Here is a 27,689-nt window from a genome sequence, read left to right as displayed (position 1 = left end):
CCTTTTAAGCGGCTGAGGGGGAAAAGGGACTTGAGGCTGTTAGGAATGGTGGGAGTTGAAGTCCAAAACACCCGGAGGACCCATGCCTGGTATACCTGCTGCTTTGTGGCAAGTCAGTGATAAAGAACCATCTAAACTGGGGGAAATGCCAAAAGCTGTATGCCCACCAAGGAGAAGGCAATCAAAGGCATACAATTTGATATCATTTATAATTTCCTGTCACAACAGTTAGGCATGTGTTTACATCCCAAAGGATGTAAACAGAGGGGATGCTTGATCCATCACCGAACAGGCAGTTGCTTCTCCATTGCTTCTAAACACACACAAGTAGGTATCCAGTCTATAGAAAAGGGGGTGACAAAAAGTCCAGAATATATTCCCTGTTTCTTCCAAGTCTTTGGGCTTAAGTCAGGGTCTCTTCGTGCCGGATGTACTCCCCAATGTCCGCTTGGTGGAAGACTACGATAGCCATGGGGTCCATCCTGCGGCACTCCTGAGTGGACTTGGCCGCCACACCGAAGCCCTGCAGAAGGAAGATCCAAAAACAGATGAGGGAGCTCAGTTGAGACGCTGCTTTTGAAAAGCGGCCTTAAAAGCCTCCCCAGGGCTTTGAACCGGTCACTCACCAGTGGGACGTCAGCCATGGAGTAAACCACCACTCCTTGGTACTGGGATGTGCTCTCTGTGATGCGCCCCAAGCCGGATTTCAGGACGTGGTTCCCATAGAGGAAGGACTGCTCCGCACTGGGCTTCACCCAGACCTTGTACTGTGGGAGGAGGAAAAGTAAGATATCTAGGAAATCGTAGGCCAAGGAATGTTATGTAAAGGTGAGGGGATATCAACCAGGCATGGGCCAACTTTGGCTCTCCCTCCAGGTGTTTTGGACCAGTAGGCTGTTGGGAATTGTGGGAGTTGAAGTCCAAAACACCTGGAGGGCTGAATTTTGCCTATGCCTGGTATAGACCCGCAGACCTGCTATTCTAAGGGCAAGCATTATAAAAAGTGTGTCACCTATTAAAATCCATCTTGTGACATTTGCAATGTCACCAATCAAGAAGGCCCCCATAAAAGTATCATTACAGAGATAGATTCGGGTTTTGGTTTTTTTTGCTCAGATAATAATAATAACTAGCCATCCCCTGCCACATGTTGCTGTGGCCCATAGTTCTGTGTGGGAGGTTTGGTGGGGTTCCGAATGCTCTGTGATTGCAGGTGAACTATAAATCCCAGCAACTACAACTCCCAAATGTCAAGATTCTATTTTCCCCAAACTCCACCAGTGTTCACATTTGGGCATATTGAGTATCCGTGTAGAGTTTGCTCCAGATCCATCATTATTTGAGTCCCCAGTGATCTCTGGATGAAGGTGAACTACAACTCCCAAACCAAAGGACACTGCCCACCAAACCCTTCCAGTATTTTCTGTTGGTCATGGGAGAACTGTGCGCCAAGTTTGGTTCAATTCCATCGTTGGTGGGGTTCAGAATGCTCTTTGATTGTAGGTGAACTATAAATCCCAGCAACTACAACTCCCAAATGACAAAATCCATTTTTTTTTTAGTGAAGGACATACATTGGGTTGTTAGGTGTCTTATGTCCAAATTTGGTGTCAATTCGTCCAGTGGTTTTTGAGTTCTGTTAATCCCACAAATGAACATTACATTTTTATTTATATAGACAATAATAATAATATTAATATTATTATTATTAATAATAATAACTTTATTTATACTCTGCCACCATCTCCACAAGGGGACTCGGGTGGCTTACATGAGGCCAAGCCCAACACTACAGCAATGCAAATAAACAACATACAACGACAATAAAATATAAAAATACAAATAAAATACAAGCAACAATATAAATAAACACATCAAACAATGCAAAATCACAATAATTTGCATTGTCATTTTTTGCACAATTTGCAAAATAATTTGCAAAATAAATCAGCGGGCAGGACCAGTAGCAAGGATTAAAAGTTTAAAACACTGGATGAGAAGGCAATGAAATGTGTCTGGACAGGGGATCAGAGGGACAAAATAGGGTTTAATTGCACTAGTAGGTAGAAAATAAAGTGCTTCCGAGGGCATTTTATGCAGGATTTGGTTTGGTCAGGGGTTATAGTTCAGTTAATCATTCCAGATGACATTCTATTAAGATTAAATCCAATGTCATCTACATTTCTTTAACTGGCACAGAGGTTCACCTTCGTAACAGCAAAACCATTCAGAAAGCGAAAATACATCCCTCTCTGCATTTCCATCATATTCTCCAACCGCAGGCCCTAATGTCAGGGAAATCGTACACGCTGGGAGCCCAACAAAATACTTTTCCTCCTATTTGCAAAGCAGAGCCCAGCTAGAAAGAGGAGTGAGGAGAAGAGAATGCACTCATCAGGGGCCCCTTTACCTTTGCATAAGGGGCCAAGTAATCCAGGGCAGTGATGTGGAGGCGGAACTTCTGCGTCTTGGTAAACTTCCCAAAACAGGTGCCCAAGGAGACCAGGTTCTGGCGGGGAATATTTGTAGCCAGCTTCAAGATCCTCTCACTAAGGAATGGTAATACAGATTGTGAAAAGGTTGGAAGCAAATTGTAAGGGTAACTTTGCTGACGCATATTTATGACCTGAGGAGTCTGCGCCCTACACCATTGGAGAAACTACACTGTTTAGCCGGTATTGCACCACCTGACATCCGCCGGGAAGTAGCAACCAATAGTGAATAATAATAATAATAATAATAATAATAATAATCTTTATTTATACCCCGCCACCATCTCCCCTACGGGGACTTGGGGCTGCTTACATGAGGCCAAGCCCATACAACAAATTACAATAAAATAAGATACAAGTTACAATAAAATAAACAACATCACAGAAAAATACAGAACATATGACAATAAACAAAATTCAAAAAGAAAAGGACCAAGGCAGTGACATCTCCAGCTCATCCCCTGTTTGGGCAGCAGCCAGCACGCCAACGACTTAAATCAAGAAATAATTTTCTAAGATCTACAGAAACACTCAATGGAATACCTCAGCAAACGAGAGTCCAAAAGTGGCAGGCTCAAACCCAGAACCTCAATCAATGGCTGATATCAAATGGGAGACTCCCCTCTGGGCACACAGAAAACTGCGGGACTTGGAAGGCACTGAACAGACTGCACTCTGGCACCACAAGATGCAGAGCCAACCTTAAGAAATGGGGCTACAAAGTGGAATCCACAACATGTAAGTGTGGAGAAGAGCAAACTACAGACCACCTACTGCAATGCAACCTGAGCCCTGCCACATGCACAATGGAAGACCTTCTTGCGGCAACACCAGAGGCACTCCAAGTGGCCAGATACAGGTCAAAGGACATTTAATAGAATACCAAGTCTGAAAACTTTGTGCTTTGCTTATCTGTTTTTTAATGCAATACAACTGTTTTGGTTTGCTCCTGACATGATAAATAAATAACCTGAGGAGTCTTGGGGTGTATCTACCGCAGGCACGGGCCAACTTGGGCCCTCCGGGTGTTTTGGACTTCAACTTCCACAATTCCTAACAACTGGTAAGCTGTTAGGGATTGTGGAAGTTGCAGTCCAAAACACCCAGAGGGCCCAAGTTAGCCCATGTCTGCTCTTGAGAGTCAGGGTTTGGCTTCCATGTTGCCTTTCCAACGAGGCCTATTATCCACGGGAGTCCCTCCGGGCCTGACCTGAGGTAGTAGACGCGGTCCTTGTGGAGGCGGAAGCAGTAGGCCCCATCCGGGCGGTCGATCAGGAGCTGGATGTTCTCCCCGATGCTGCAGAGAGAGAAAGGGCCAGAGTCAGGCTTCATGGGGCCCACAGGCTCCAACCATACATCTATGCATGCAATACAAACACAGGTATTCCATCCTTGATTCATACTATGCCCTTACTACCAAATTGGTAATCAAACTGGCGATTTTTAACTTTGAATATGTTTGATGGATTTTAACTGAATATTTAAAATACTGTTTATCTTTCATTCTGTTTTAAAATTTGCATATTGGTATATTTTAAATTGTATGCTAATGCTTTTATGTTAAGCCGCTTTGGGTCTCCTTTGGGGGAGAGATAAAGTGGGGTATAAATAAATATAATAATATGTATTATTTATTTAGTTTATTTATTTATTTATTTATTTACTTACTTCATTTATATACTGCTTTACTCCCCCAGGGGACTCAAAGCGGTTTCCAACATATTCACAGCAAAAACATATAAAAAACATAGTATAAAAGCAACTGTAACATACAATTATAAATTAAAATATTAAACCACATTAAATAGAGAAACAAGAACTTCTAGAAATTTAAACATGGAATTAAAAACATATTAATGTAAACATTAAAATCACATAATCTGAAAACCGAAGTCCAAGGCCTTTTTCCAAGTGTCAATTGCATATAATCCTGTACGTTCCTTACTGCCCAAAGGTTTGGTCCCACATCCATGTCTTTACCTTCTTTCTGAAGACCAAAAGGGAGGGCACTCAATTTTGGTAGGTAGGGAGTTCCACAGGTGAGGGGCCACCACTGAGAAGGCTCTGTCTCTTGTCCCCACAAGTCATGCTTGCAAAGGAGGCAGGACCAAGAACAGCCCCTCCCTGGACAATCTTAACCTCCTATGTTTCATAGAAGGAGATACGTTCAGACAGATAAACTACCAAGCAGAGTCTTCGGGGGAAGTGTAACCCTGTCCAACACAGGCTGTATAACCCTATACACTGTTCAGCCTAATGACTGACCAGGAGTGCATATAATATATGACCAGGTTCTTATAATAAATTGTATGCTGATGCTTTTATGTTAAGCTACTTTGGGTCTCCTTTGGGAGAGAAAAAGCAAGGAATAAATAAATATAATAATCAGGAATGGGCAAACTTGGGCCCTCCAGGTGTTTTGGGCTACCAGCTGTTAGGAATTGTGGGAGTTAAAGTCCAAAACTCCTGGAGGGCTCAAGTTTGCCCATTCCTGATAATAATAATAATAATAGTACTCTTGGGAAAGTGTGTGTGTGTGTGGGGGGGGGGGGACTATGTCTCCCAGATTGGCAAAGGACTTGGGAGGTCTCCAGCCAGTATTTTGGGGTTCTTCTGCTTTCCATGATTCTAATCTCAATCTTTATAAAGCTACAGAGATGGGTTTGGGATCGTACTCTTGGGAAAGTGGGGGGAAACTATGTCTCCCAGATTCGCCAAGGCCTTGGGAGGTCTCGACCCAGGATTTGGGGTTCTTCTGCTTTTCCATGATCCTAATCTCAGTCTTCATAAAGCTGCAGAGATGAGTTTCGGATGGTACTCTTGGGAAAGTGGGGGGAAACTATGTCTCCCATGTTGGCCAAGGACTTAGAAGGCCTAGTTCCAGGACTTACTACTTGGAGAGCTTCTCGAAGAGCGCGCGGGTCTCTTCCTCCGTGAGCGGCCGCATCGCCTCGACAAGAGCGCGTGGCTAGAAAACAGTGCTCCGCCGGAAGCGGAAACCAGAGACCGGAAACGGAAGTGGCTGGAGACTGCCATTGCCGGAAGTGGCGGCGCTGTTGCCATAGCGACCACTTCCTGCTCCACGTCGCGGCTGTCATGGCGGCGCTGGAGGAACCCTCGGCTGGCGGGCCTTCGGGGCCTTCGGACTTGGAGGAGGCCAGCCTGCTGGCCTGGCTGTTCCGCGGGCGAGGGCCGGCCCCGTCTCCTCCCTCTTCTTCTCCTTCGTCGGGAGAGGAGGCCTACCTGGGTCGGCTGTCCGGGCTGGGCCTGGAGGCGCTGCGGAGGGAGCCCGGGCGCCTGGCCGAGGAGCGGGCCCAGCTGGGCGCCCAGACGCGCGCCCTCGCCTTCGCCCACTACAAGACCTTCATCCGCTCCGCCGAGTGCACCGCCCAGACGCGCAGGGGCTTCGCCGGCACCGAGGCCGGCCTCGACCGCCTCCTCGCCCGCCTCCCGCCCTTCGCCCACAGCTGCCGGTGAGCAGGAACTCAGGCCTGTTGTTGTTCATTCGTTCAGTCGTCTCCGACTCTTCGTGACCTCATGGACCAGCCCACGCCAGAGCTCCCTGTCGGCCGTCACCACCCCCAGCTCCTTCAAGGTCAGTCCAGTCACTTCAAGGATGCCATCCATCCATCTTGCCCTTGGTCGGCCCCTCTTCCTTTTGCCTTCCACTTTCCCCAGCATCATTGTCTTCTCTAGGCTTTGCTGTCTCCTCATGATGTGGCCAAAGTACTTCAACTTTGTCTCTAGTATCCTTCCCTCCAGTGAGCAGCCGGGCTTTATTTCCTGGAGGATGGACTGGTTGGATCTTCTCGCAGTCCAAGGCACTCTCAGCACTTTCCTCCAGCACCACAGCTCAAAAGCATCGATCTTCCTTCGCTCAGCCTTCCCTAAGGTCCAGCTCTCACATCCGTAGGTTACTACAGGGAATACCATGGCTTTGAGTATGCGGATCTTTGTTGCCAGTCTGATGTCTCTACTCTTTAGTATTTTATCGAGACTGGACATTGCTCTCCTCCCAAGAAGGAAGCGTCTTCTGATTTCCTGGCCACAGTCTGCATCTGCCGTAATCTTTGCACCTAGAAATACAAAGTCTGTCACGGCCTCCACGATTTCTCCCTCTATTTTCCAGTTGTCAATCATTCTTGTTGCCATAATCTTGGTTTTTTTGATGTTTAGCTGCAACCCGGCTTTTGCGCTTTCTTCTTTCACCTTGATTAGAAGGCTCCTCAGCTCCTCCTCGCTTTCGGCCATCAGAGTGGTGTCATCTACATATCTGAGGTTGTTAATGTTTCTTCCAGCAATTTTCACCCCAGCTTTGCATTCATCAAGCCCCGCACATCGCATGATGTGTTCTGCATTCATGCGATTGTTATCAATAATAATCATATGATCTTATATATATATAAATGCTCTGTGCATAATGAGTACCTTAAAAACAAAAGAACCAATGAACGAAATCACACCAAATTTGGCAACAAAAGTCTCACAACACAAGAAGTGACTATCACTCAAAAATTATGATTTTGTCATTTGGGAGTTGTAGTTGCTGGGATTTATAGTTCATCTACAATCAAACTTCCCACACAGAACCCCCATGACCAACAGAAAATACTTAAAACCATCCAGTCCAACTCCCTTCATCAAAACAAGAAAACGTAATCAAAGTCCTCATGACAAAGAGCCATCAAGCCATCAATATAGATAGATAGATTCACACACACACGGATATAGTATCCTAGATTTAAAAGGGACCCTTAAAGGAGGACAATGATATCTTGCATGTTCCAGGGTGAGCAAACCAGACAATCTCCACATCAACACTGACAAAGAAACAACAAGAAATACAGTTTCCCCACAAGCCGAAAGAAATAACATAGATTAGAAACCTACACTTTCTCATTATTTTATTTTCCAGATCAACAGACTAGGCCACAGCAACGCATGGCAGGGGACAGCTAGTCATCTATAGAAATAAAAATGTAATGTTCATTTGTGGGATTAACAGAACTCAAAACCACTGAGCTGTATGCCCATGTTCCTGAAGCATTCTCTCCTGATGTTTCACCTGCATCTATGGCAGGCATCCTCAGAGATTGTGAAGTCTGTTGGAGCCTAGGAAAATGGGGTTTATATATCTGTGGATATGTAGCCCCCGCTGGCTCAGTGGATTAATTTGCTGCGCTGCTGATCTTGCAGCAAAAGGTTGCTGATTTGAATCCAGAGAGTGGATTCAAATGTGAGTATTTATTTATTTAATTTAGCAGTTTTGTCTTCTCACCTCCATCGAGGGACTCAGGCCGGTTTCCAACATCAATATCACAAACAATCATTAAAACATCGTATTCCAAATTACAGTAAGACATTCAAAAGCAAAATACAGTCAAATAATTACAATGGTCGGTCGTCATAAAATCATTGTTTGTCGACAACCACCCATATCACAGGAACTTGACTCATTCTTCGAATGCCAGTTTCCAGAGCCAAGTTTTCTGAACGTCAAGATAGAGGGGGCAGTTCTGATCTCCAGTGGAAGGGAGTTCCAAAGTCGAGGGGCCACCACTGATAAGGTCCTGTCCCTCGTCCCCACCAGATGCGCTTGTGAGGCCGGTGGGACCAAGAGCAGGGCCCCTCCAGACAATCTTAGCAATCTTGGTGGTTCATAGGGGAGAATACGTTCGGACAGGTAAACTGGGCTGGAGTTGTTTAGGGCTTTATAGGTTAACACCAGCACTTTGAATTGTGCTTGGAAGCTAACTGGCAGCCAGTGGAGCTGGCACAACAGAGGAGTAGTATGCTCCCTGTACCCCGCTCTTGTTAGCAGTCTGGCTGCCGCACGTTGGACTAGTTGAAGCTTCCGGGCAGTAAATCAATAGTTTACGCTATGGCAGGAAGGTTACAGCGTTCCATGCAGTCATGCTGGCCACATGACCTTGGAGGCGTCTACGGACAATGCTGGCTCTTCAGCTTAAAAATGAGCACCACGCCCAGAGTTGGACACAACTAGACTTAATGTCAGGGGAAACCTTTTCCTTTTATATCTGTGGAATGTCCAGGGTGGGAGAAAGAACTCTTGTCTGTTTGAGGTAGGTGTGAATGTTTCAATTGGTCACCTTGATTAGCATTTAATGGCCTATCCGTTTTCAAGGTCTGGCTTCTTACTATCTGGGGGAATTCTTTGTTGGGAGGCGATTAGCTGGTCCTGATTTTTTTGTTTGTTTGTCTGGAATTCTTCTGGTTTTGAGTGTTCTTCTTTATTTACTGTTATGATTTTTAGAGTTCGTTTAATACTGGAAGCGGGATTTTGTTCATTTTCATGGGGCCATGAGACGATGCTTTGATTGCTTGACCATTGAGGGAAAGACCGCAAAGAGTGTAATGGACAAGGCCTTTGGATGCATAAAATTGTCAATTGTATCATGATAACGATGATTAATTGTTAATTTTATTTATATCCTGCCTTTTTAACCATAGGGACTCAAGGCAGCCAGCAACCACACAATCTAATGACAATTTAAAACAAAGGAAACACATTTTTATTTAAAAAAACAAAACAATTAAATATTAGTATGTAAATATAGAGTTAAAATTCAATTAAAATACAATAAACACAATTAAAAATAACATTTAAGAGCCATCATCCTCTCACAATCCCATTTATAACCTCCCCTAAAGGCCTGCTGGCACAGAAAGGTCTTTGCAGAATGCACAAGCTATACATCTTGTAACTTTTCAGTAGCTGTCCATTCTGATTAAACTTCCTGTAATTGCCCCAAAATGTGTTTTCTAGATCAGGTGAGCATATTTGGAGGTGGCAGAGGCCTGCAGAAGACCCCTCTCCGGTTCTCTTCCCAAGGGAGAGCTTATTGGAGCCAGTGGGGCAGGAGCCAGTGCCACCAAGCTGGGGACCTGAAAGTTCAGAGTGGGTTGCCTGTCTCTCCTTTTATGGGAGTCCTGTGTGTGGACTCACCTCTGGCTCAATTTCTTCTTATTTCCTTTCCTTCTTCCTCCAGGAACTTCATGCGGGAGGCAGAGCAGATTGCGCAAAGCCGCCGGATGAACAACCTGACCCTGAACCGCCACACAGAGATCTTGGAGATCCTGGAGATCCCTCAGCTGATGGATACCTGCGTCCGTAACGGCTACTACGAGGAGGCCCTGGAGCTGGTGGCCTACGTTCGCCGCCTGGAGAAGAAGCACGCCTCCATCCCCGTCATCCAGGTGCTTTAGGAGGAGGAGCCACTCTCTATGGGGGGGGGGGGAATCGGGGGCTTCAAAAGATCCTGCAAGAGAACACTTTTTGCACTGGTTTCTGCTGTTTGGTCTCTGGCTTGACCCAATGACCCCGTTAGCCCATCCCAGCTGAGCTCTGACATTGTTTGATCTCCCAGCAAAGCTCTCATCTCAGTCTTAGGCCCTTTTTACATTTTCCTTATATCCTAGGATCTGATCACAAGTTATCTGCTTTGAACTGGATTATATGGGTCTTCACTGCCATATAATCCAGGTATGCAGATAATCTGGGGTCAGATCCTGGGATATAGGGCAGTGTAGAAGGGTCTTCAGTAGACCTCAATATGAACCTGAGGCAGCAGTGCAATGAGGCAGCTAAAAAAGTCAATGCCATTCTAGGCTGCATCAAGAGAAGTCTTGTTTCAAGATAGAGGGAAGTTGTAGTCCGACTTGATTCTGCTTTTGTCAGGCCTCACCTGAAATAATCCTGTGTCCAGTTCTCAATTTAAGCAGGATAGGGACAAGCTGGAAAATCCCACAATGGTCAAAAGTCTGGAAACCACGAATCCCTGTAAAGAGTGGCTTAGAGAGCTGGAGAAGTTTAACTTGGAGAAAAGGAGATTAAGTGATAGTGATTTGAGAGGCGTGATTAAATATCTGAAAGGATGTCCCATTGGGGAGGAGGGGGCTGTCTTCTTTTCATTGCTCCAGATACTAAGATGTGGAGCTGTGGATTCAAATTGCAAGAGATTCCACCTAAAAATTAGGAAGAGCTTCCTGACAGAGCTGTATGACAGTGGAATCCGCTGCTTGCTGGGAGTCCAGTGGAGTCTCCCTCCTTCTCCGGATGGCCATCTGATTATTATTATTTTTATTTACAGTATTTATATTCCGTCCTTCTCACCCCGCAGGGAACTCAGGGCGGATCACAGTGCACATATACATGGCAAACATTCAGTGCCATACCCACACAACATATATAGACACACACACAGAAACTATTTAACTTTTCTGCTTTCATGAGAGTATTCTGGCCACCAGGGGAGCTGTCGCTTCACCGTCCATTTGCGACACTGCTGGAGTACTTTCTCAGTCATTGCTTGTTTGCTTGCTGAAGATTTTTATGGCGTCGTAAATTAGTTAAATTAGCCTCCCCGCATAAGTGGTACCTAAATTTCCTACTTGACAGATGCAACTGTATTTTGGGCTGCAAAGGTGGACAGCAAGCTACACAAAATGGTCGGAAGCTCACTCCAACCCGGGCTGGCTTCGAACTCATGACCTTTCGGTCAGTAGTGATCTTAATGCAACTGACGCCCAGCCAGCTGCACCACAGTCCCTTATCTGATGGAAAGGTTTGGATGGTGTCTTTCTGCTTGGCAGAATGGGGTTGGCCTGGATGGCCTTTAGAGGTTCTTTCCAGCTATAGGATTCTAAACAGGCCTGCCAGCCCTTGATCTGGATGCATATGGAGGGCTTCATGGGTCTCCTTCTCCTTCTTGGCAGGGTATTGTGGCTGAGGTGCGCCAGTCCTCCCAGCTGATGCTGACCCAGCTGATCCAGCAGCTGCGTACCAACCTCCCCCTGCCTGCCTGCCTTCGTGTCATTGGTTACCTGCGCTGCATGGATGTCTTCACAGAGGCGGAGCTGCGCGTCACCTTCCTTCAGGCCCGGGATGCTTGGCTGCGCTCCGTCCTGGCTGCCATCCCTGAGGAGGACCCTTATGTCCACGTGACCAAGACCATAGAGGCCTGTCGCGTTCACCTCTTCGATGTGGTCACCCAGTACCGGGCTATCTTTGCTGACGAGGAGCCGCTGGTCCCGGTCCCTGGGCAGCAGGAGGCCTTGGGCGAGGGGGCCCTCTTCCACGGCTGGGTCCTGCAGAAGGTTTCTCAGTTCCTGCTGCTACTGGAGCGCGATCTGCAGCGGGGAGCCGGTGGCCGGCTGGACTCCCTGCTGGGGCAGTGCATGTACTTTGGCCTCTCCTTCAGCCGTGTGGGGGCTGACTTCCGGGGCCAGCTGGTCCCCATCTTCCAGCGAGCGGCACTCCTTGCCTTCCAGAAGGCTGCACAAGAAGCTGCCAGCAGGTTCCAAGAGGAGATGGACTGCTACACGCTGGTCTCGGTTCCGACTGCCCTGGGCAGCACCCTCCCTGCCCCTCCTATGGGGCAGGCTGCCCAGCCAGGGACCCTTCAGCCCCCCATGGGACTCCTGGACTTCCCGCCCCTGGCCTGCTTCCTCAACAGCATCCTGGCCGCTTTCAACGACCTGCGCCTCTGCTGTCCTGTGGCCCTGGCTCCGGAGGTGGCTTCAGCCGTGGAGGAAGCGCTTCTCCAGGTTGGGCCCCCTCTCCTTCCTGTTTTGTTTTGGCCTTTGCTTCACACTCTTTAATCATATGCACTTTGAGATAAGTGGGGAGGAAGGAAATCCATACATTATCTGCAGTAAAAAGCAAAGGGAAAAGTTCTGATGTTGCAGGTAAAAAGCAATTTATTATTATTATTATTATTAATAATAATAATAATAATAAACTTTATTTATACCCCGCCACCATCTACCCAAAGGGACTCGGGGCGCCTTACATGAGGCCAAGCCCAGCAATACAACAATGCAAATATACACATAAGAATACAGCAATAAAATATAAGGAAATAAAATAAAAGGAAAGGAAATAAAATAAAAATTTAAGATGTTTCACTGATAAAAGTGCAAAACGATCTCAACAGCTGACTTTGAGCATGACATTATTAGGAAGGGCTATTTGGATTTCCCCACTGGCCTTTTCCTCAAACAGGCTAATTTGTCTTATATTATTGTTTCCTAACGTTCTCTGTATGCAAGGTATTGTCTTTCAAACTCTAGATAGATGAGTTTGATGCACTCAGCTAAAGTGTGGAGATGCACTCTGCTCATGCCGATTTTCCTTTGTGGAAGGTCTCTTGAGTATCCTTCTCTTTGCAAACTGCCCTCTGCATGTGGTCCCAAGGGAGCTAAATAATATTGCTTCTGTTGGCCCCCAAAGGCTCTCTAGCAGGTGGGAAAGCTTCTTCGTCATGTTTTAGGGTCTCTCTTGTAAATGTAATTTTAATTATATTTATTTATTGTATTTTAATTGAAATTTATTTAATTTATATCCACTCACAGATATTTAATTATTTTTGTATTTGCCTTATTTTAAAATTTTATTATGTTTTGTTACATGATTGCTAGTCACTTTATTTATTTATATTTATTTATATTTTTTAAATTTTGTATTTATTTATTTACTGAATTTATATGCAGCTTTTCTCACCTTAGAGGGGACTCAAAGCGGTTTCCAACATAATAGTGGCAAAATTCAATGTCGTACATACCATACATGTGAAAACCAAAACATAATTTCTAGACAATGACATATACTGTAATTTAAGAACCTTAACCATATTACGCATATCAGCATAAAACAACATATACATTAATATCCTATCATTTATTTATCGTGTCAGGGGCAACCAGACCATTGTATTACATTTCTAACAGAACAAAACAAACAAACGGATAAAAAACCCCACAAAGTTTGCAAGCTTGGTAGTTGATTAAATGTCCTTTGACCAGTATCTGGCCACTTGGAGTGCCTCTGGTGTTGCCGCAAAAAGGTCCTCCATTGTGCATGTAGCAGGCCTCAGATTGCATTGAAGCAGGTGGTCAGTGGTTTGCTCTTCTCCACACTCACATGTCATGGATTCAGCTTTGTATCCCCATTTTTAAAGATTGGCTCTGCATCTCGTGGTGCCAGAGTGCAGTCTGTTCAGCGCCTCACCAAGTTGCATCCTATCATTAAAAAGTATAATTAAATAATTAAATAGCTGTGAGTGTATATAAAGTTAAAATACAATTAAAATACAACACGCGTCCAAATAAATCAATTGTGTGATTTTAAATAACTGTTTTAATTGATACTTTTTATTGATCCTATCATTAAAAAGTATAAATTAAAACAGTTATTTAAAATCACACAATTGATTTATTTGGATGGGTGTTGCATTTTAATTGTATTTGAACTTTATATCCACTCACAGATATTTAATTATTTTTGTATTTGCCTTATTTTATATTTTTATTATGCTTTTATTATGTTGCCTTGAGACCCTATGGAGAGAAAGGAAGGATAGAATGAAAAATTATGATACACATAATGAAGATGATGATGATGATTTTTATTTTACGCCTAGAAGGGTCCTTTTAAAAAACTGTTCAAGAGGGAAGTTTCTAAGAGGGAATGTCATCCCTCAGTGATGCCCACCCTCTGACCCTCCAGGCAATTTGGACTTCAACTCCAAGAAGCTCTAGCTGGCAGAGGCTCATGGGAGAAGAAGTCCCAAACTCTTGGAGATTATGAGAATTGCTTGCTGAGTCTCAGAAATTTGTCCACTGCAATCTGTGGCTCTTCCTTCCCTTGCTTTTTTGTGTCTTCAACTCAGGGAGTGGCACATGCCATCCCTTGGGGCTTTTTCACTTTCTGGGAGAATTCTGACTACTTGGAGCCTTGGGGGAACTGTGCTCTTTCCCTAGGGATTCATCCTGTGGTCATTACAGTCTCCGTGTGTGTGTGTCTCCTCCTTGCAGGTGGCCAAGGTCATCCTGGTCTTCCATCGAGCCGAGTCCATGGCCTTCAGCAGCCGAGAGCAAGAGCTTTTCGTTCAGTTCTGCACCGCATTCCTGGAAGACTTGGTGCCCTACCTCAACCGCTGCCTCCTGCTCCTCTTCCCGGCCGCACAACTGGCACAGACACTGGGTAAGGCTCTCTTTGCTTCCTAGAATCATAGAGTTGACCCCCAAAGGTTGTCCAGTTCAACCCAATTCTGCTCAGCAGGAAAAGCACAATCAAACCCTTCCTAACAGATGACCATCCAGCCTCTGCTTAAAAGCCTCCAAAGATGGAGCCTCTTGGGAGTCATGTTGAAGGAGCTGTTGGAGGAGGGCACGTCATAGCCCACCCTAAGTGTCCTGTGGCTCCACAGAGGGTCCACCTTTCCAGCTTGGAGACTCATGAACCATGGGTTGGTAAAGGGGAATAGCCCCCATGGGACACCCTTGTTGGGCAAGTGGGCTTATCAACAAAAGACTCACCCCATAAATGTACAGCATAGTAACTTAGCAGCAGCAGTGTGACGTGACACCAGTAACCCAAAGTGATAAAAGGAACAAAAACATACAGACCAATGTGATATGTTCCATAGGAGGCTTTTCTTTGTAGTAAAATAATAGAGTTGCACTATTTACAACAACAAGGTTTCCATAACACTAATAAATAAATACACAGTAGCTTCATACAGCAGCCTTCACACTGGAGCTTTCTCACAAGAGGCTTCTCTCACACAGAGATTTACCCCACACTCCTTATGACGACGCTAGCTTTAGCCCACTGACTCTCACAGGCTTCGGCCTACTCACTCTCCTCAGAATGACACTAGCTTTCACCCACTGATTAACAGGCTTTGGCCTACTAACTTTTCAGTGCTTGACTCTCACTTTTGTAATAAAAAATACCCAGTTAATGTTTAATATTTCTGACAACCCTCGCCCCTGGGGCCCTTTTACTCCCAAGATTCCTCCCTGGATTTGCTGTCCATAGAATCCTAGAGTTCCCAGCTCCCTCAGCTACTCCTTGGAGGGATTCATAGGCCCCTTTCATCTCCTTGAATTGCTTTGCACAGAACTGGATGCAGTCTTATTTTAGGTAAAGGGGCCTGAGCAAAGCAGAAGAAGAGCGTGGAACTCTGACCCCACTCAGGCCTCAAGGTGAATACTCTCTGCATAACTTAATGCTCTCTCTCTCTCTTGCTGTCTTCCTTCCTTCTTTTTTCCTAGGGGTTCCTCCTACTCAGCTCCACAAATATGGGAGCCTAGGCTGCGTGGACGAGCATCCAGTCCGGGAGCTGCTCTCCTCCATCCTTCCTGAGAAAGAGACTGCCCTTCCTTTGGCTGTAGAGGAGGAGGAAGTCCCTGCCCAAGAGAGCCCTCCACTTCCCTTGGAACTCTTGGACTCAAAACCAGACGCAGAGCCCATCGTCACTGCTCTTCCAGAGGCGGAAGGGAGGAGCACTCCTTCTGGGGATGCTGCATAGCCGAGGGTCTCCTCTTACTCCAGTTCATTATTACAGTCTAAACACTTGGCCAGAGACCTTAGGCAGTTTGGTCTTAGGCTTCCTTCGCAAGGAGAGGAGGGGGCTGGCTTCACACTGCTCTGACAGGAAGCCAGGACTGGGAACGGGAAAGAAGGAGGGTCTGAACAATCAACAGAGCTTGTGTGTGGTTTCTTGAAGCGACGAAAGAGGAACCCCGTCACAGACTGTTCATGGGCCCTCATTCTGCCTCACCTTGATTTAAAGAGTAAAAATACAATTAAATCCTAAAATAAATGAATATATTATTTAAAGAGTGCAGTTGCCATAGAGATAAAAGCCCTCTTTTATATTTAATGTATTTATGAGGGCTTTCACAACTGGAATCACTGGGGTGTTGTGTGGTTTCCAGGCTGTGTGGCCAACATGTTCTAGCAGCGTATTGTCGAAGGCTTTCATGGCTGGAATCACTAGGTTCTTGTGGGTTTTTTCGGAACATAGAGCCATGTTCTAGAGGCATTTCTCCTGACGTTTCGCCCGCATCTATGGCAAGCCTCCTCAGAGATCTGTTGGAATTAGGACAATGGGTCTATATCTGTGAATGGTTGGGGTGGGGCAAGGAGCTCTTCCCTGCTGCAGTTAGGTGTGAATGTTTAGCTAATCACCTTCATTAGCATTTGAAGGCCTGCCTGAGTCTGGGAAAATCTGTTGCTGGGAGGTGTTAATCTGTGCCTGGTTTCTTCCTCTCTGATGTTTAGCTGTTAAAATTTTAGAGTTTTTTAAAACTGGTAGCCAGATTTTGTTCATTTTCATGGTCTCTTCCTTTCTGTTGAAATTGTCCACATGCTTGTGGATTTCAATGGCTTCTCTGTGTAGTCTGACATGGTGGTTGTTGGTGTGGTCCAGCATTTCTGTGTTCTCAAATAATATGCTGTGTCCAGGCTGGTTCATCAGGTGCTCTGCTATGGCTGACTTCTCTGGTTGAAGTAGTCTGCAGTACCTTTCATGTTCCATGGCACTCATCAACCAGAGGTTCCCAGAAGACATCACGGCGCTGTTTCACCATTGCCTCACCACCAGCTATTTTCAGTGGGACAATGAATTCTACGAACAGAAAGATGGAGTAGCTATGGGGACCCCTCTCAGCCCAGTCATATCTAACTTCTACATGGAACACTTTGAAGAACAAGCCCTGGAGACAGCAACCAAAAAGCCCACGATATGGTTCAGATATGTGGATGACACCTTCACCATTTGGAGCCATGGAGAAGAACTCAACAGGTTCCTGGACCATCTTAACAGCATCCACCCAAACATCCAGTTCACCATGGAAAAAGAAAATGAAGGAAGACTGCCTTTTCTAGATGTCCTAGTCATCCGCAAACCAGATCATCCTACACCACTGGAGAAATTACACTGCTTAGATGGTATTGCACCACCTGACATCTGCCGGGAAGTAGCAGCCAATAGTGAAAGGACCAAGGCAGAGACATCTCCAGCTCATCCCCTGTTTGGGCATCAGCCAGCACGCAAACAACTTAAATCTAGACATAGTTTTCTAAGATCTACAGAGGTACTCGCAGAAACACCTCAGCAAGTGAGAGTCCAACAGTGGCAGGCTAAAACCCAGAATCTCAGTCAGTAGCTGATACCAGATGAGAAACTAGAGCACAGAAGAGTGAGTGACCTGGAAGGCACAGAACAGGCTGCGCTCTGGCACCACGAGGTGCAGAGCCAACCTTAAGAAATGGAGCCAGAAAGAGGAGCCACCTACATACCCATCGCGAAGACACTGCACTTGGAGGACCATCATCCTCGGACTACGAGGGATTGCCTAAGTAAGTAAGTTATAGAAAATATAAAGTTCTGGCTGGCCTCAGCCCTATAAGGAAAGGCTGTTCTCCTTTTGAGTTTCCATTCAGCCCTTTTCACACAGCTGAATAAAACCCCACATTATCTGCTTTGAACTGGTGTATATGGCAGTGTGGACTCAGATAACTCAGTTCAAAGCAGATATTGTGGGATTTTCTGCCTTGATATTCTGGGTTCTATGACTGTGGAATGGCCCTGAGGAGGAGGAGGAGAAGCTGACTGTCTCTGCAAGGCATTTCTATGGGTTGCAAGCGAGAAATCTCCCGAAAGTTGTCATCCACACACATAAACCCTTTCTTCTATGACAGCGTTTCTCAACCTGGGGGTCGCGAAGGGGTGTCAGAGAGGTCTCCAAAGACAATCAGAGAACACTGTTTTCTACTGGTCATGGGGGTTCTGTGTGGGAAGTTTGGCCCAATTCTATTGTTAGTGGGTTCAGAATTTTTTATTTATTTGTTTATTTATTTATTTCGTGTACTTCTACCCCGCCCTTCTCAATCCCCGAAGGGGGACTCAGGGCAGTTTACAAAAAGGCACAATTTGATGCCTACACAGTAATACAGATAAAATATAGAGAGCAATTAAAACAGTTTTAACAGTTAAAAACAATCAATATATATTACAGTCAATAAAAAAAAACCAATCTTATGCTCAGCGTTCGCAACTCAGAGTCCATAACTTCATTCCACATTTTCCATTCCTATCAGTTGTCGTTGTCCTTTATTTATCTGCCATATTGCCCAAACGCCTGGTCCCAAATCCATGTTTTTAATTTCCTTCTAAAGGAAAGGAGGGATGGCAATGATCTAATTTCCCCGGGGAGTGAATTCCATAGGTGAGGGGCCACCACCGAGAAGGCCCTGCTCCTCGTTCCTTCCAGTCTCACTTGTGATAGAGGCAGGACTGCGAGCAGGGCCTCCCCGGAGGATCTTAAACTCCGAAGTGGGACGTAGAGGGAGATGCGTTCGGAATGCTCTCTGATGGTAGGTAAACTGTAAATCCCAGGAATTAATGCCAATGTCAAGCTCTATTTTCCCCAAACTCCACCAGTGTTCACATTTGGGCATATGGAGCATCCCCGTGCCAAGTTTGGTTCGGATCCATCATTGTTTAAGTCCATAGTGCTTTCTGGATGTAGGAGAACTACAACTCCCAAACTCAAGGTCAATGCCCACCAAACCTTTCCAGTATTTTCTGTTGGTCATGGGAGTTCTGTGTGCCAGGTTTGGTTCAATTCCATCATTGGTGGAGTTCAGAATGCTCTTTGGTTGTAGGTGAACTATAAACCCCAGCAACTACAACTCCCAGATGACAAAATCTATCCCTACTAACCCAACCAGTAGTCATATTTGGGCATATTTGGGCACAATTTGGTCCAGTGAATTAAAATACCTCCTGCATTTCAGATATTTACATTACGATTCATAACAGGAGTAAAATAACAGTTATGAAGTAGCAACGAAAATAATGTTATGGTTGGGGGTCACCACAACATGAGGAAGGATGAGAATCACTGCTATATGAAGACGCCTCCTTCAGCCGCTAGAGGGAGCGCGTTTTCCCCATCGAGAAGCGCAGAGGACTTCATTTCCCGGCATCCTCCGCTTCTTCTGGGTTGGTCACGTGGAGTCCTGCAGGTGGCATTGAGAGAGCGTGGCAGCAGGTAGGAGGGAAAAGAACGCGGTGTGGCGGCTTCCCCCTCTCCCCCTGGTTCTCCTGCCCCTTCTCTCCATAGAGATCCCTGGCTTCCAGGTCTTGGGCCATTTGCGTGAACTAGGCCTCTTCCAATGGGCACCAGGAAAAGGTGTGCAAATGCCACCCATTGGCACAAACCTGTGAGCAACAACATGCAGCCTTTGCAATGGACTCTGCAGGTAATGCTTGAGCTAGACTCCATAAATACAAGTCTGTGTCAGGCCTGGGCCAACTTGGGTCTTCAGGGAGTTTTGGACTTGAACTCCCACAATTCCTAACAGCCTTGGGCCCCTTCCTTTTTCCCACTCAGCCTCTTAATAATAATAATAATGAAAAGTAGACAACAGATCCCAAATGTAGACTCTGCAAGGAAACAGATGAAACAATAGATCACATCCTCAGCTGCTGCAAGAAGATTGCGCAGACAGACTACAAGCAGAGGCATAACACCGTTGCGCAGATGATTCATTGGAACTTGTGCCACAAAGACCATCTGCCTGCGACAAAGAACTGATAGGATCACAAGCTGGAAAAAGTTACAGAGAGTGAACACGCCAAACTCCTCTGGGACTTTCAGATTCAGACAGAGTTTTGGAGCACAATACTCCTGACCTCACAATCATGTTAAAAAACAAAGTATAGATCATTGATGTCGCAGTCCCAGGTGACAGCAGGATTAAAGAGAAACAACTGGAAAAGCTGACACGATATGACGATTTAAAGATCAAACTGCAAAGACTCTGACACAAGCCAGTCAAGGTGGTCCTAGTTCTTCTGTCGTGCGCTAGGCCTGTAACAGCTGTCTTTTCTATAGGACGTATACTTTAAGCCCAGCGGGAAGCCAGGGTGCCTCAAAGAGAGGTTCTCAGGGATTTTTCTGAAGTGATGGTCTTTAGAGTCTTTATTATGGAACAAACAACAAATCTTCAATGGTTCAAACAACACTTCAAGGCTTTCTTAGTCTAGTCTTCAATGGACTGGTACCTGACTTTGATTAACTGTACTTTCTCTGTAGGAAAAAACCCTATTTAACCTCTCCCAGTGTGTTTACTATCTATGCCTCATCGGTGTGGGTCCTACTACCGATTCCAAATGCGTCTGAGTATCGAGTAGACCTACCAGCCAAGGCTTGTAGATATTTCAGCTGGAGTTCCATGGATCTGTAATGCTGTCCTCCTTCAGAGAATTCTTTGAAAACTTCAGGGCTGTTTTCCCTCTGATTGCTGTGAGGCTGAGAGGCTGTGAGCTGTCAGCCAGAGCCTTGGGACCTTTTCCCTGGAATTTCTGTTTCTGTTTCCCCGGATGTTCTTGAGAAAAGAAGCTTTTCTATGGGACGAGCTGGTCTACCTCCTATAGTTTAGCTTCCTTATGTGAGACTGCCCAAAAAATGGCTCCTTTCCCACCTAGAGCCCTGAACAAGGGGCGGAACCAAAGCTTAATTATGATGGACAGGAGACCTGCCCTATGACTGCAAACAGATAACGGAAAGAAAATAAAGCCGTACCAGCACACCAGTGGTGATTGGCACACTGGGTGCAGTGCCTAAAGACCTTGGCCTGCACTTAAACAAAATCGGCGCTGACAAAATTACCATCTGCCAGCTGCAAAAGGCCATCTGCACATATCATTCGCCGATACATCACACAGTCCTGGACACTTGGGAAATGTCCAACATGTGATCCAATACAACAGCCAGCAGAGTGTCTGATGTGGACTCACCTTGTTGTGTTTCAAATAATAATAATAATAATAATAATAATAATAATAATAATAATCTTTTTTTATACCCCACCACCATCTCCCCAAGGGGACTTGGGGCAGCTAACGTGAGGCCAAGCCCAATAATTACAACAAGGCAAAAATAATACAAACATACAATAATACATCAAATAAAATATATCAAAAAAAAATACAAAATATAACAAAATTGAGCCGAATGGGCAGGGCCAAGTATAATGAATAGGATTTTAAGCAGCTGAAGGGGAAAGGGAAGGGGCCTGAAGCTGTTAGGAGTTGTGGGAGTTGAAGTCCGAAACACCTGGAGGGCCCAAGTTGGCCCAGGCCTGCTGTAGAATGAATGCAGCTTGATACTGTCCTCACATCTCTGCATGTGGACAGGTCTTGCTGCAGTTGTCCATTGCTCTAGCAACGTTCCATGTTTTCTGTCAGAAATATTAAAAATTGACTGGGTATTTTTGATTACAAGAGTGTGAGGCACTGAAAGAGTGAGTAGGCCAAAGCCTGTTAGAGTCAGTGGATAGAAGCTAGTGTTGTCCTGGAGAGAGTGAGTAGGCCGAAGCCTGTCTAGAGTCAGTGGGCCAAAGCTAGCATCGTCCTGAGGAGAGTGTGTAGGCCAAAGCCTGTTAGTATCAGTGGGCCAAAGCTTGTGTTGCCCTGGAGAGAGTGAGTAGGCTGAAGCCTGTTAGAGTCAGTGGGCCAAAGCTAGTGTCATCCTGAGGAGAGTGTGTAGGCCGAAGCCTGTCAGAGTCAGTGGGCCAAAGCTAGTGTCATCCTGAGAGGAGGGTGTAGGCCGAAGACCATCAGTGGGCCAAAGCTAGTGTCATCATGAGGGGAGTGAGTAGACCAAAGCTCGTTAGAGTCAGTGGGCCAAAGTTAGTGTCATCCTGACCAGAATGAGTAGGCCGAAGCCTGTCAGAGTCAGTGGGCCAAAGCTAGTGTCATCCTGAGAGGAGTTAGTAGGCCAAAGCCCATCAGTCAGTGGGCCAAAGCTAGTGTCATTGTGAGGGGAGTGAGTAGGCCAAAGCTCATTAGTCAGTGGGCCAAAGCTAGCATCGTCCTGAGGAGAGTTAGTAGGCCGAAGCCTGTCAGAGTCAGTGGACCAAAACTAGTATCATCATGAGTGGTGTGAGATAGACCTCTGTGTGAGAGAAGCCTCGTGTGAGAAAACTCCAGTGTGAAGGCTACTGCCTGTAAAGCTACTATGTATTTGTTTATTTGTGTTATGGAAAGCTTGTTCTTGTAAATAATGCAATCATATTATATTGCTATAAAGACAAGCCTCCTATGGAAGAGATCACATTGTTCTGTGTGTTTTTGTTCTTTTTATCACTTTGGGCTCCTGGTGCTGGTCATGCTACTGCTAATAAGTTACTCTGCTGTGCATTTATTAGGAGGACCTTTTGTTAGGAATCCCACTGCCCCAACATTTTCTTCCTAATTGATTGCTCCGCATTTCCAATAAATAACAATTACTTTCTGGTCTCGTTTTTTCAGGCAGCTGGACAGAGCTGTCATGGCGGTTTGCAGGCCGAAGTTTGGAGTCCTCAGAGCATTGAGCCGGATCCTTCTGGCCCCTACTTGCACCCGTTCCTCTTCTTCCTCTCCTATGGCAAAAGAGCGCAGTTATTGGCAGTACCTCCGGCGCAAGGTCCTGAAGCCCCCCGTACCCCCTTTCAGCCGTGTCTGCCAAGTGGGGGACCCCGTTCTGCGCTCTCTGGCTTCCCCCGTGGAGCCTTCGCAGGCCACAGGGGAGGAAGTGCAGGCTCTGATCCGGATGCTGGTGCGCCTGATGCGAAAGGAGCGGTGTGTGGCCCTCAGCGCCCCACAGGTGGGTGTCCCCCTCCGGATCTTTGTGGCTGAATACCCTCCAGGACTCTTGGAAGAGCACCCTTCGGATGTGCGCCAGGCCCGGCAGATGTCCCCCTTCCCCCTGAGGGTCTTCATCAACCCGACAATGCGGGTCCTCAACTCCCAGGTGGTCTCCCATCCGGAGGGCTGCCACAGCGTCCACGGCTTCTCTGCCTGCGTCCCGAGATTCCTGGCTGTCCAGGTCACAGGTGGGTCGGCATTGGCCTCCTAGGGAATCTGTGTAACATGCACAGATATCTGTAACAACAAATACAAAAACTGCAGATATCACAATTTCACAAAAATCACAATTTCTATATTACAAGAAATTCTTCATTCAATGTAACGTGGGAACATTAACACGATTAATTAGTAACAGTTTATAATTGAAAGATTGCTTATCAATATTTTGTCAACACAATGAAACTTAAGCTTCCAAAATCACAATTACTATATACCAGGAGATTCTTCATAAGTACATGACATCTGAAATAGTAACTCAAATGGTTCTTGTGGGTTTTTTCGGGCTATAGGGCCATGTTCTAGAGCAGTGGTTCTCAACCTGGGGTCCCCAGATGTTTTTGGCCTACAACTCCCAGAAATCCCTGCCAGAAATCCCTGTTTACCAGCTGTTAGGATTTCTGGGAGTTGAAGGCCAAAAACATCTGGGGACCCCAGGTTGAGAACCACTGTTCTAGAGGCATTTCTCCTGACGTTTCGCCTGCATCTATGGCAAGCATCCTCAGAGGTATTACAAATTAAAATATTAAAATTACAACAGCAAAACAGCAGAGAGGAAACAACCAGGCACATCTTAACACCTCTCAACAAAAGATTTTCCCAGGCTCAGCCAGGCCTTCAAATGCTAATGAAGGTAGTCAGTTGAAACATTCACACCTAGCTCCATCAGAGGAGAGCTCTTTGCCCCACCCCAGCCATTCCACAGTTATATAAACCCATTTTCCTATTTCCAACAGACCTCACTACCTCTGAGGATGCTTGCCATAGATGCAGGCGAAACGTCAGGAGAAATGCCTCTAGAACATGGCCCTATAGCCCGAACAAACCCACAAGAACCTAGTGATTCCAGCCATGAAAGCCTTCGACAATACATCTTCCAATTGCTATTGGGGTCAGGTGGAGCCCGACCCACACAGTCAGCAATACATAGTAACTCAAATATTGTTAAATGCAATATAATGAGATTTCAGCTTCCAAGATAACAATTTCTATGTTGTAGAAGGTTCTTCATCAATATAGAACGTCAGGAACAGTAACACAACAAGGTCTCCCGGGTTGTTCCTTTGTTTTGTAATTTCTTCTTCGAGTGTTATTCTTATTTATAATGCTAGAATTCACTAAATAAGAAATAAAGCAACATACAGACAATAGATATACTAAAACCCCCAAATTAACATAGTTTTGAAAAGGTTATTGATGCACACGCTTGACTACTTACATTCTAATTAGTGGCTATTGGCTCTGTTGTAAGTTCCTATCTTTGGATCCACTAGATAGGAAATAGGACAATATATAAACAAAAAAGGTATATTAAAATGCCCAAACACCCCAATGTTTGGGGGGATTACAAAACCCATGTTTCTCCTAAGGAATCTGGCATTTAGAGTAATGGAATAATTGTGGAACGTGGCTCTATCACAGGCCTTAATGAACTTTGGCCCTCCCTCTAGGTGTTTTGGACTTCAACTCCCATAACTCCTAACAGCCAGCTTGTGGGAATTGGAAATTCAAAACACCTGGAGAGAGGGCCGAAGTTCGCCCAGGCCTGATATCGATATACCAGACCCATCTATTATAACAATTTAATGTAAATAATTCCATTGGAAATCTTGGAGCCAGTTTGAGGCCCTGTGTGGAGATGACACAAACTGATGTGTTTGAAGGATCTTTCTTTTGTGCATTTTTGTTGTTGTTGTCATCGTCGCCAAACCATAGCAGTTTGACTAACTTTGAAGAGTGTGAAATGGTCAGTATAGATCAGTGGTTCCCAACCTTTTTTTGACCAGGGACCATTCTCCAACATTAGTACCAAAAGAGTTACTAATCAGTTTTTCATCAACTTTAGATTTTGTTTGATTGTTTGAGGTGCTGGTTCAGAAAATTGCATTGAATAGACGACATCAGCTCTAGTTTCAGAGCATATGTCATCCAGTAGTCGCCATCCATTTGCCAACGGAAAACTATATTTAATAACCCACAACACTATAATAGGGTTTCATGAGAACATTTGCTCTTGTTGCAGCAGTGTAGGCCACAGACCATATTTTATTTCTTGCGGACCACTAGTGGTCTTTGGACCACAGGTCGTAAACCACTGGTGTAGATTGTTGACACACTCTTGTCAATTGGGAGCCCTTACCCCCAGCCACAATATAGTAATATATAATATTAATATTGTGCTATGGTAATAATATAATATACTGTATATATTATCAATAATATTATTGATAATAATTACAGGTTATTATCAATATTATTATCGATAATAATATTACAATATAACACAATATAATACTAATAATAATACAATATAATAATTGTATATTATCTATTATATGTAATATTAATTTTGCAGTATAGTGGCATAGTACAATATAGTAATATATAATACTGATATTTCACTATGCTAATAATATATTGTATACACATATAATATTGATAATATTATGTAATACAACATAATACTAATAATTGTATATTATCTGTTACATGTAATATTACTAATAATATTGCAGTATAGTAGTATAGTACAATATAGTAATATATAATACTAATATTGTACTATGCTAATAATATATTGTATACACATATAATATTGATATTATTATAATGTAATGCTACGTAATACGAATAATACAATCTAATAATTCTATATTATCTATTACATGTAATATTACTAATAATATTGCAGTATAGTAGTATAGTACAATATAGTAATATATAATACTAACATTGTGCTATGCTAATAATATAACATATTGTATACACATATAATATTGATAATATAATGTAATACAATATAATAATTGTGTAATATATATATCATGTAATATTACTAATAATATTGCAGTATAGTGGCATTGACTTTGACATTTGGGAGTTGTAGTTTTTGGGATTTATAGTTCACCTACAATCAAAGAGCATTCTGAACCTCAACAATGATAGAATTGGGACAAACTTCTCACACAAAATCCCCATGACCAACAGAAAATACTGTTTCCTGATGGACTTTGGCAACCCCTCTGACACACTCTTTGCAACACCCCCCCCCCCCCCCCCCCCGGCCAGGGTCCCAACCACCAGATTGAGAAACGCTGCTCTAGAGCCAAGAATGTCTTTCTTCCTTGGCCCCGATCTCCTTGGGACAGATTCCGTTTCTCATCCTCATCCTACCTGAGCATGAGTAAGCAACCGTGTCCCATTGGAGTTGTCTATTCTTGATCTAGGCTGGAACGAAGCGGGAGAAGAGTCCTCCTGGGAGGCCAGCGGGTGGGCAGCTCGCATCGTGCAGCATGAAATGGACCATCTGCAGGGAGTCCTCTACGTCGACAGGATGGAGAGCAGGACCTTCACCAACGTGCACTGGGCAGATGTCCGTGAGTGACTGGAGGTGGGTGGAGGCAGCCCTTTCTGCCCGGGCTTTGGGTGTCTGGACGCAGTTGAGAAAAGGGGCAGCAGAAGGAGAGACTGACCCTTACCCTTGAGTTCTGAAGTAAGTAGGGACGATGTTAGGACATCCTGTTGCAGCAATAAACCCTCAGTGAGACTGCAAGTTAAGCCTGGTGGGGGTCACACAGCAATGCCCATAAACCATAGCAGTGGGGTGGACTGGCTTTTGAGCCACAGCTCAAGCCCTTGGAAGAGCCAAATGGCGGTCTGGGCTGGTTCTGAAAAGACACTTCTAACAGAGTTAGCCTGCGCACATTTGCATGAACGCCTGGCAGGTTATATGCAAGGAGGAAAAATCTAGGCTTCCTTTACAAAGCCCTGTGGGGGAACCTAATAAGGTGACAGTTACTTTAAAGCAGGCATGGGCAAACTTCAGCCCTCTGGGTGTTTTGGACTTCAACTCCCACAATTCCTAACAGCCTACTGGCTGTTAGGAATTGTGGGAGTTAAAGTCCAAAACACCCAGAGGGCTGAAGTTTGCCCATGTCTGCTTTAAAGTCAGTGATTGTGACAACACCTTCCTGGTCTGTTTTGTTTCCTGCACATCTTGCTTGCTGCTCTGCCTTCTTTCATCTATCCCTTTGTGCGCTACCCTCGCTTAATAGGGCTCTGATCTGTTTCCCCAGATGAGATAAAATAATAAATTATGCCATTGCATTGTTTGGTGGGAAGTCTATTTGAATGTCTGTATAAATAAACATGTAAATATACGTTTGTTCAAAATCTTAAATCTCCCAAAATATTTGACCGATTGCTTTGAAATTTTGACACAACATAACATTTGAATAGGTGCACGTTTTTATGTTTTCACAGTCCTACTATTATATAGATGTCACACCTTTGACAGGTAAAAATGTTTTTTCAAAAACAGCACCATCTGCTGGACGTCAAAGCAACCCACGCTATAGTACATATTTTTCGATTATATTTCAATCTTTACGAATGCATTGCTACATTGAATTTTCATAGATTTCGATTTAGTTTCGTTAAAATTGCGTTGAAAGAGGGCGGGATTGTA

General features: G+C 44.8%; 2 protein-coding genes across 3 annotated transcripts; one reads left to right on the top strand and one right to left on the bottom strand.

Moving 5' to 3' along the window:
- Window positions 1–190: 190 nt before the first annotated feature.
- On the bottom strand, window positions 191–5,507 carry NIP7 (nucleolar pre-rRNA processing protein NIP7). Its single transcript, XM_060787982.2, has 5 exons — window positions 5,384–5,507; window positions 3,703–3,789; window positions 2,411–2,549; window positions 627–767; window positions 191–523 (listed from the first exon to the last, which is right to left on the bottom strand). The coding sequence occupies exons 1-5, from the start codon at window positions 5,437–5,439 to the stop codon at window positions 404–406; spliced, it is 543 nt and encodes a 180-aa protein (XP_060643965.1). The 5' UTR covers window positions 5,440–5,507; the 3' UTR covers window positions 191–403.
- A 42-nt stretch (window positions 5,508–5,549) lies between these two features.
- On the top strand, window positions 5,550–27,086 carry COG8 (component of oligomeric golgi complex 8). 2 transcript variants are annotated; one of them, XM_060787979.2, is made up of 5 exons: window positions 5,550–5,965; window positions 9,503–9,710; window positions 11,229–12,059; window positions 14,328–14,496; window positions 26,449–27,086. In XM_060787979.2, the coding sequence occupies exons 1-5, from the start codon at window positions 5,589–5,591 to the stop codon at window positions 26,604–26,606; spliced, it is 1,743 nt and encodes a 580-aa protein (XP_060643962.2). In that variant the 5' UTR covers window positions 5,550–5,588; the 3' UTR covers window positions 26,607–27,086. The 2 variants fall into 2 exon arrangements, with proteins under 2 accessions (XP_060643962.2, XP_067327177.1); XM_067471076.1 differs by lacking the exon at window positions 26,449–27,086 and adding an exon at window positions 15,573–16,140 and having other exon boundaries at window positions 5,551–5,965.
- Window positions 27,087–27,689: the final 603 nt, after the last annotated feature.

The sequence above is a fragment of the Anolis sagrei genome, chromosome 8 (assembly GCF_037176765.1).
Source record: "Anolis sagrei isolate rAnoSag1 chromosome 8, rAnoSag1.mat, whole genome shotgun sequence".
NCBI lineage: Eukaryota > Metazoa > Chordata > Lepidosauria > Squamata > Dactyloidae > Anolis > Anolis sagrei.
The sequence above is the reverse complement of the archived record's forward strand: the minus strand, read 5'-3'. Positions and strand labels throughout refer to the sequence as shown.

Excerpts from the sequence above, each read along its gene's own strand:
- COG8 (XM_067471076.1), top strand. The coding sequence starts at position 5,589 with ATGGCGGCGCTGGAGGAACCCTCGGCTGGCGGGCCTTCGGGGCCTTCG. Across the intron at positions 5,966-9,502 it reads CCCTTCGCCCACAGCTGCCG|GAACTTCATGCGGGAGGCAG; the intron begins GTGAGCAGGAAC and ends TTCTTCCTCCAG. Across the intron at positions 14,497-15,572 it reads ACAACTGGCACAGACACTGG|GGGTTCCTCCTACTCAGCTC; the intron begins GTAAGGCTCTCT and ends CTTTTTTCCTAG.
- NIP7 (XM_060787982.2), bottom strand. The coding sequence starts at position 5,439 with ATGCGGCCGCTCACGGAGGAAGAGACCCGCGCGCTCTTCGAGAAGCTC. Across the intron at positions 3,790-5,383 it reads TTCGAGAAGCTCTCCAAGTA|CATCGGGGAGAACATCCAGC; the intron begins GTAAGTCCTGGA and ends CTCTCTCTGCAG. Across the intron at positions 2,550-3,702 it reads GACCGCGTCTACTACCTCAG|TGAGAGGATCTTGAAGCTGG; the intron begins GTCAGGCCCGGA and ends ACCATTCCTTAG.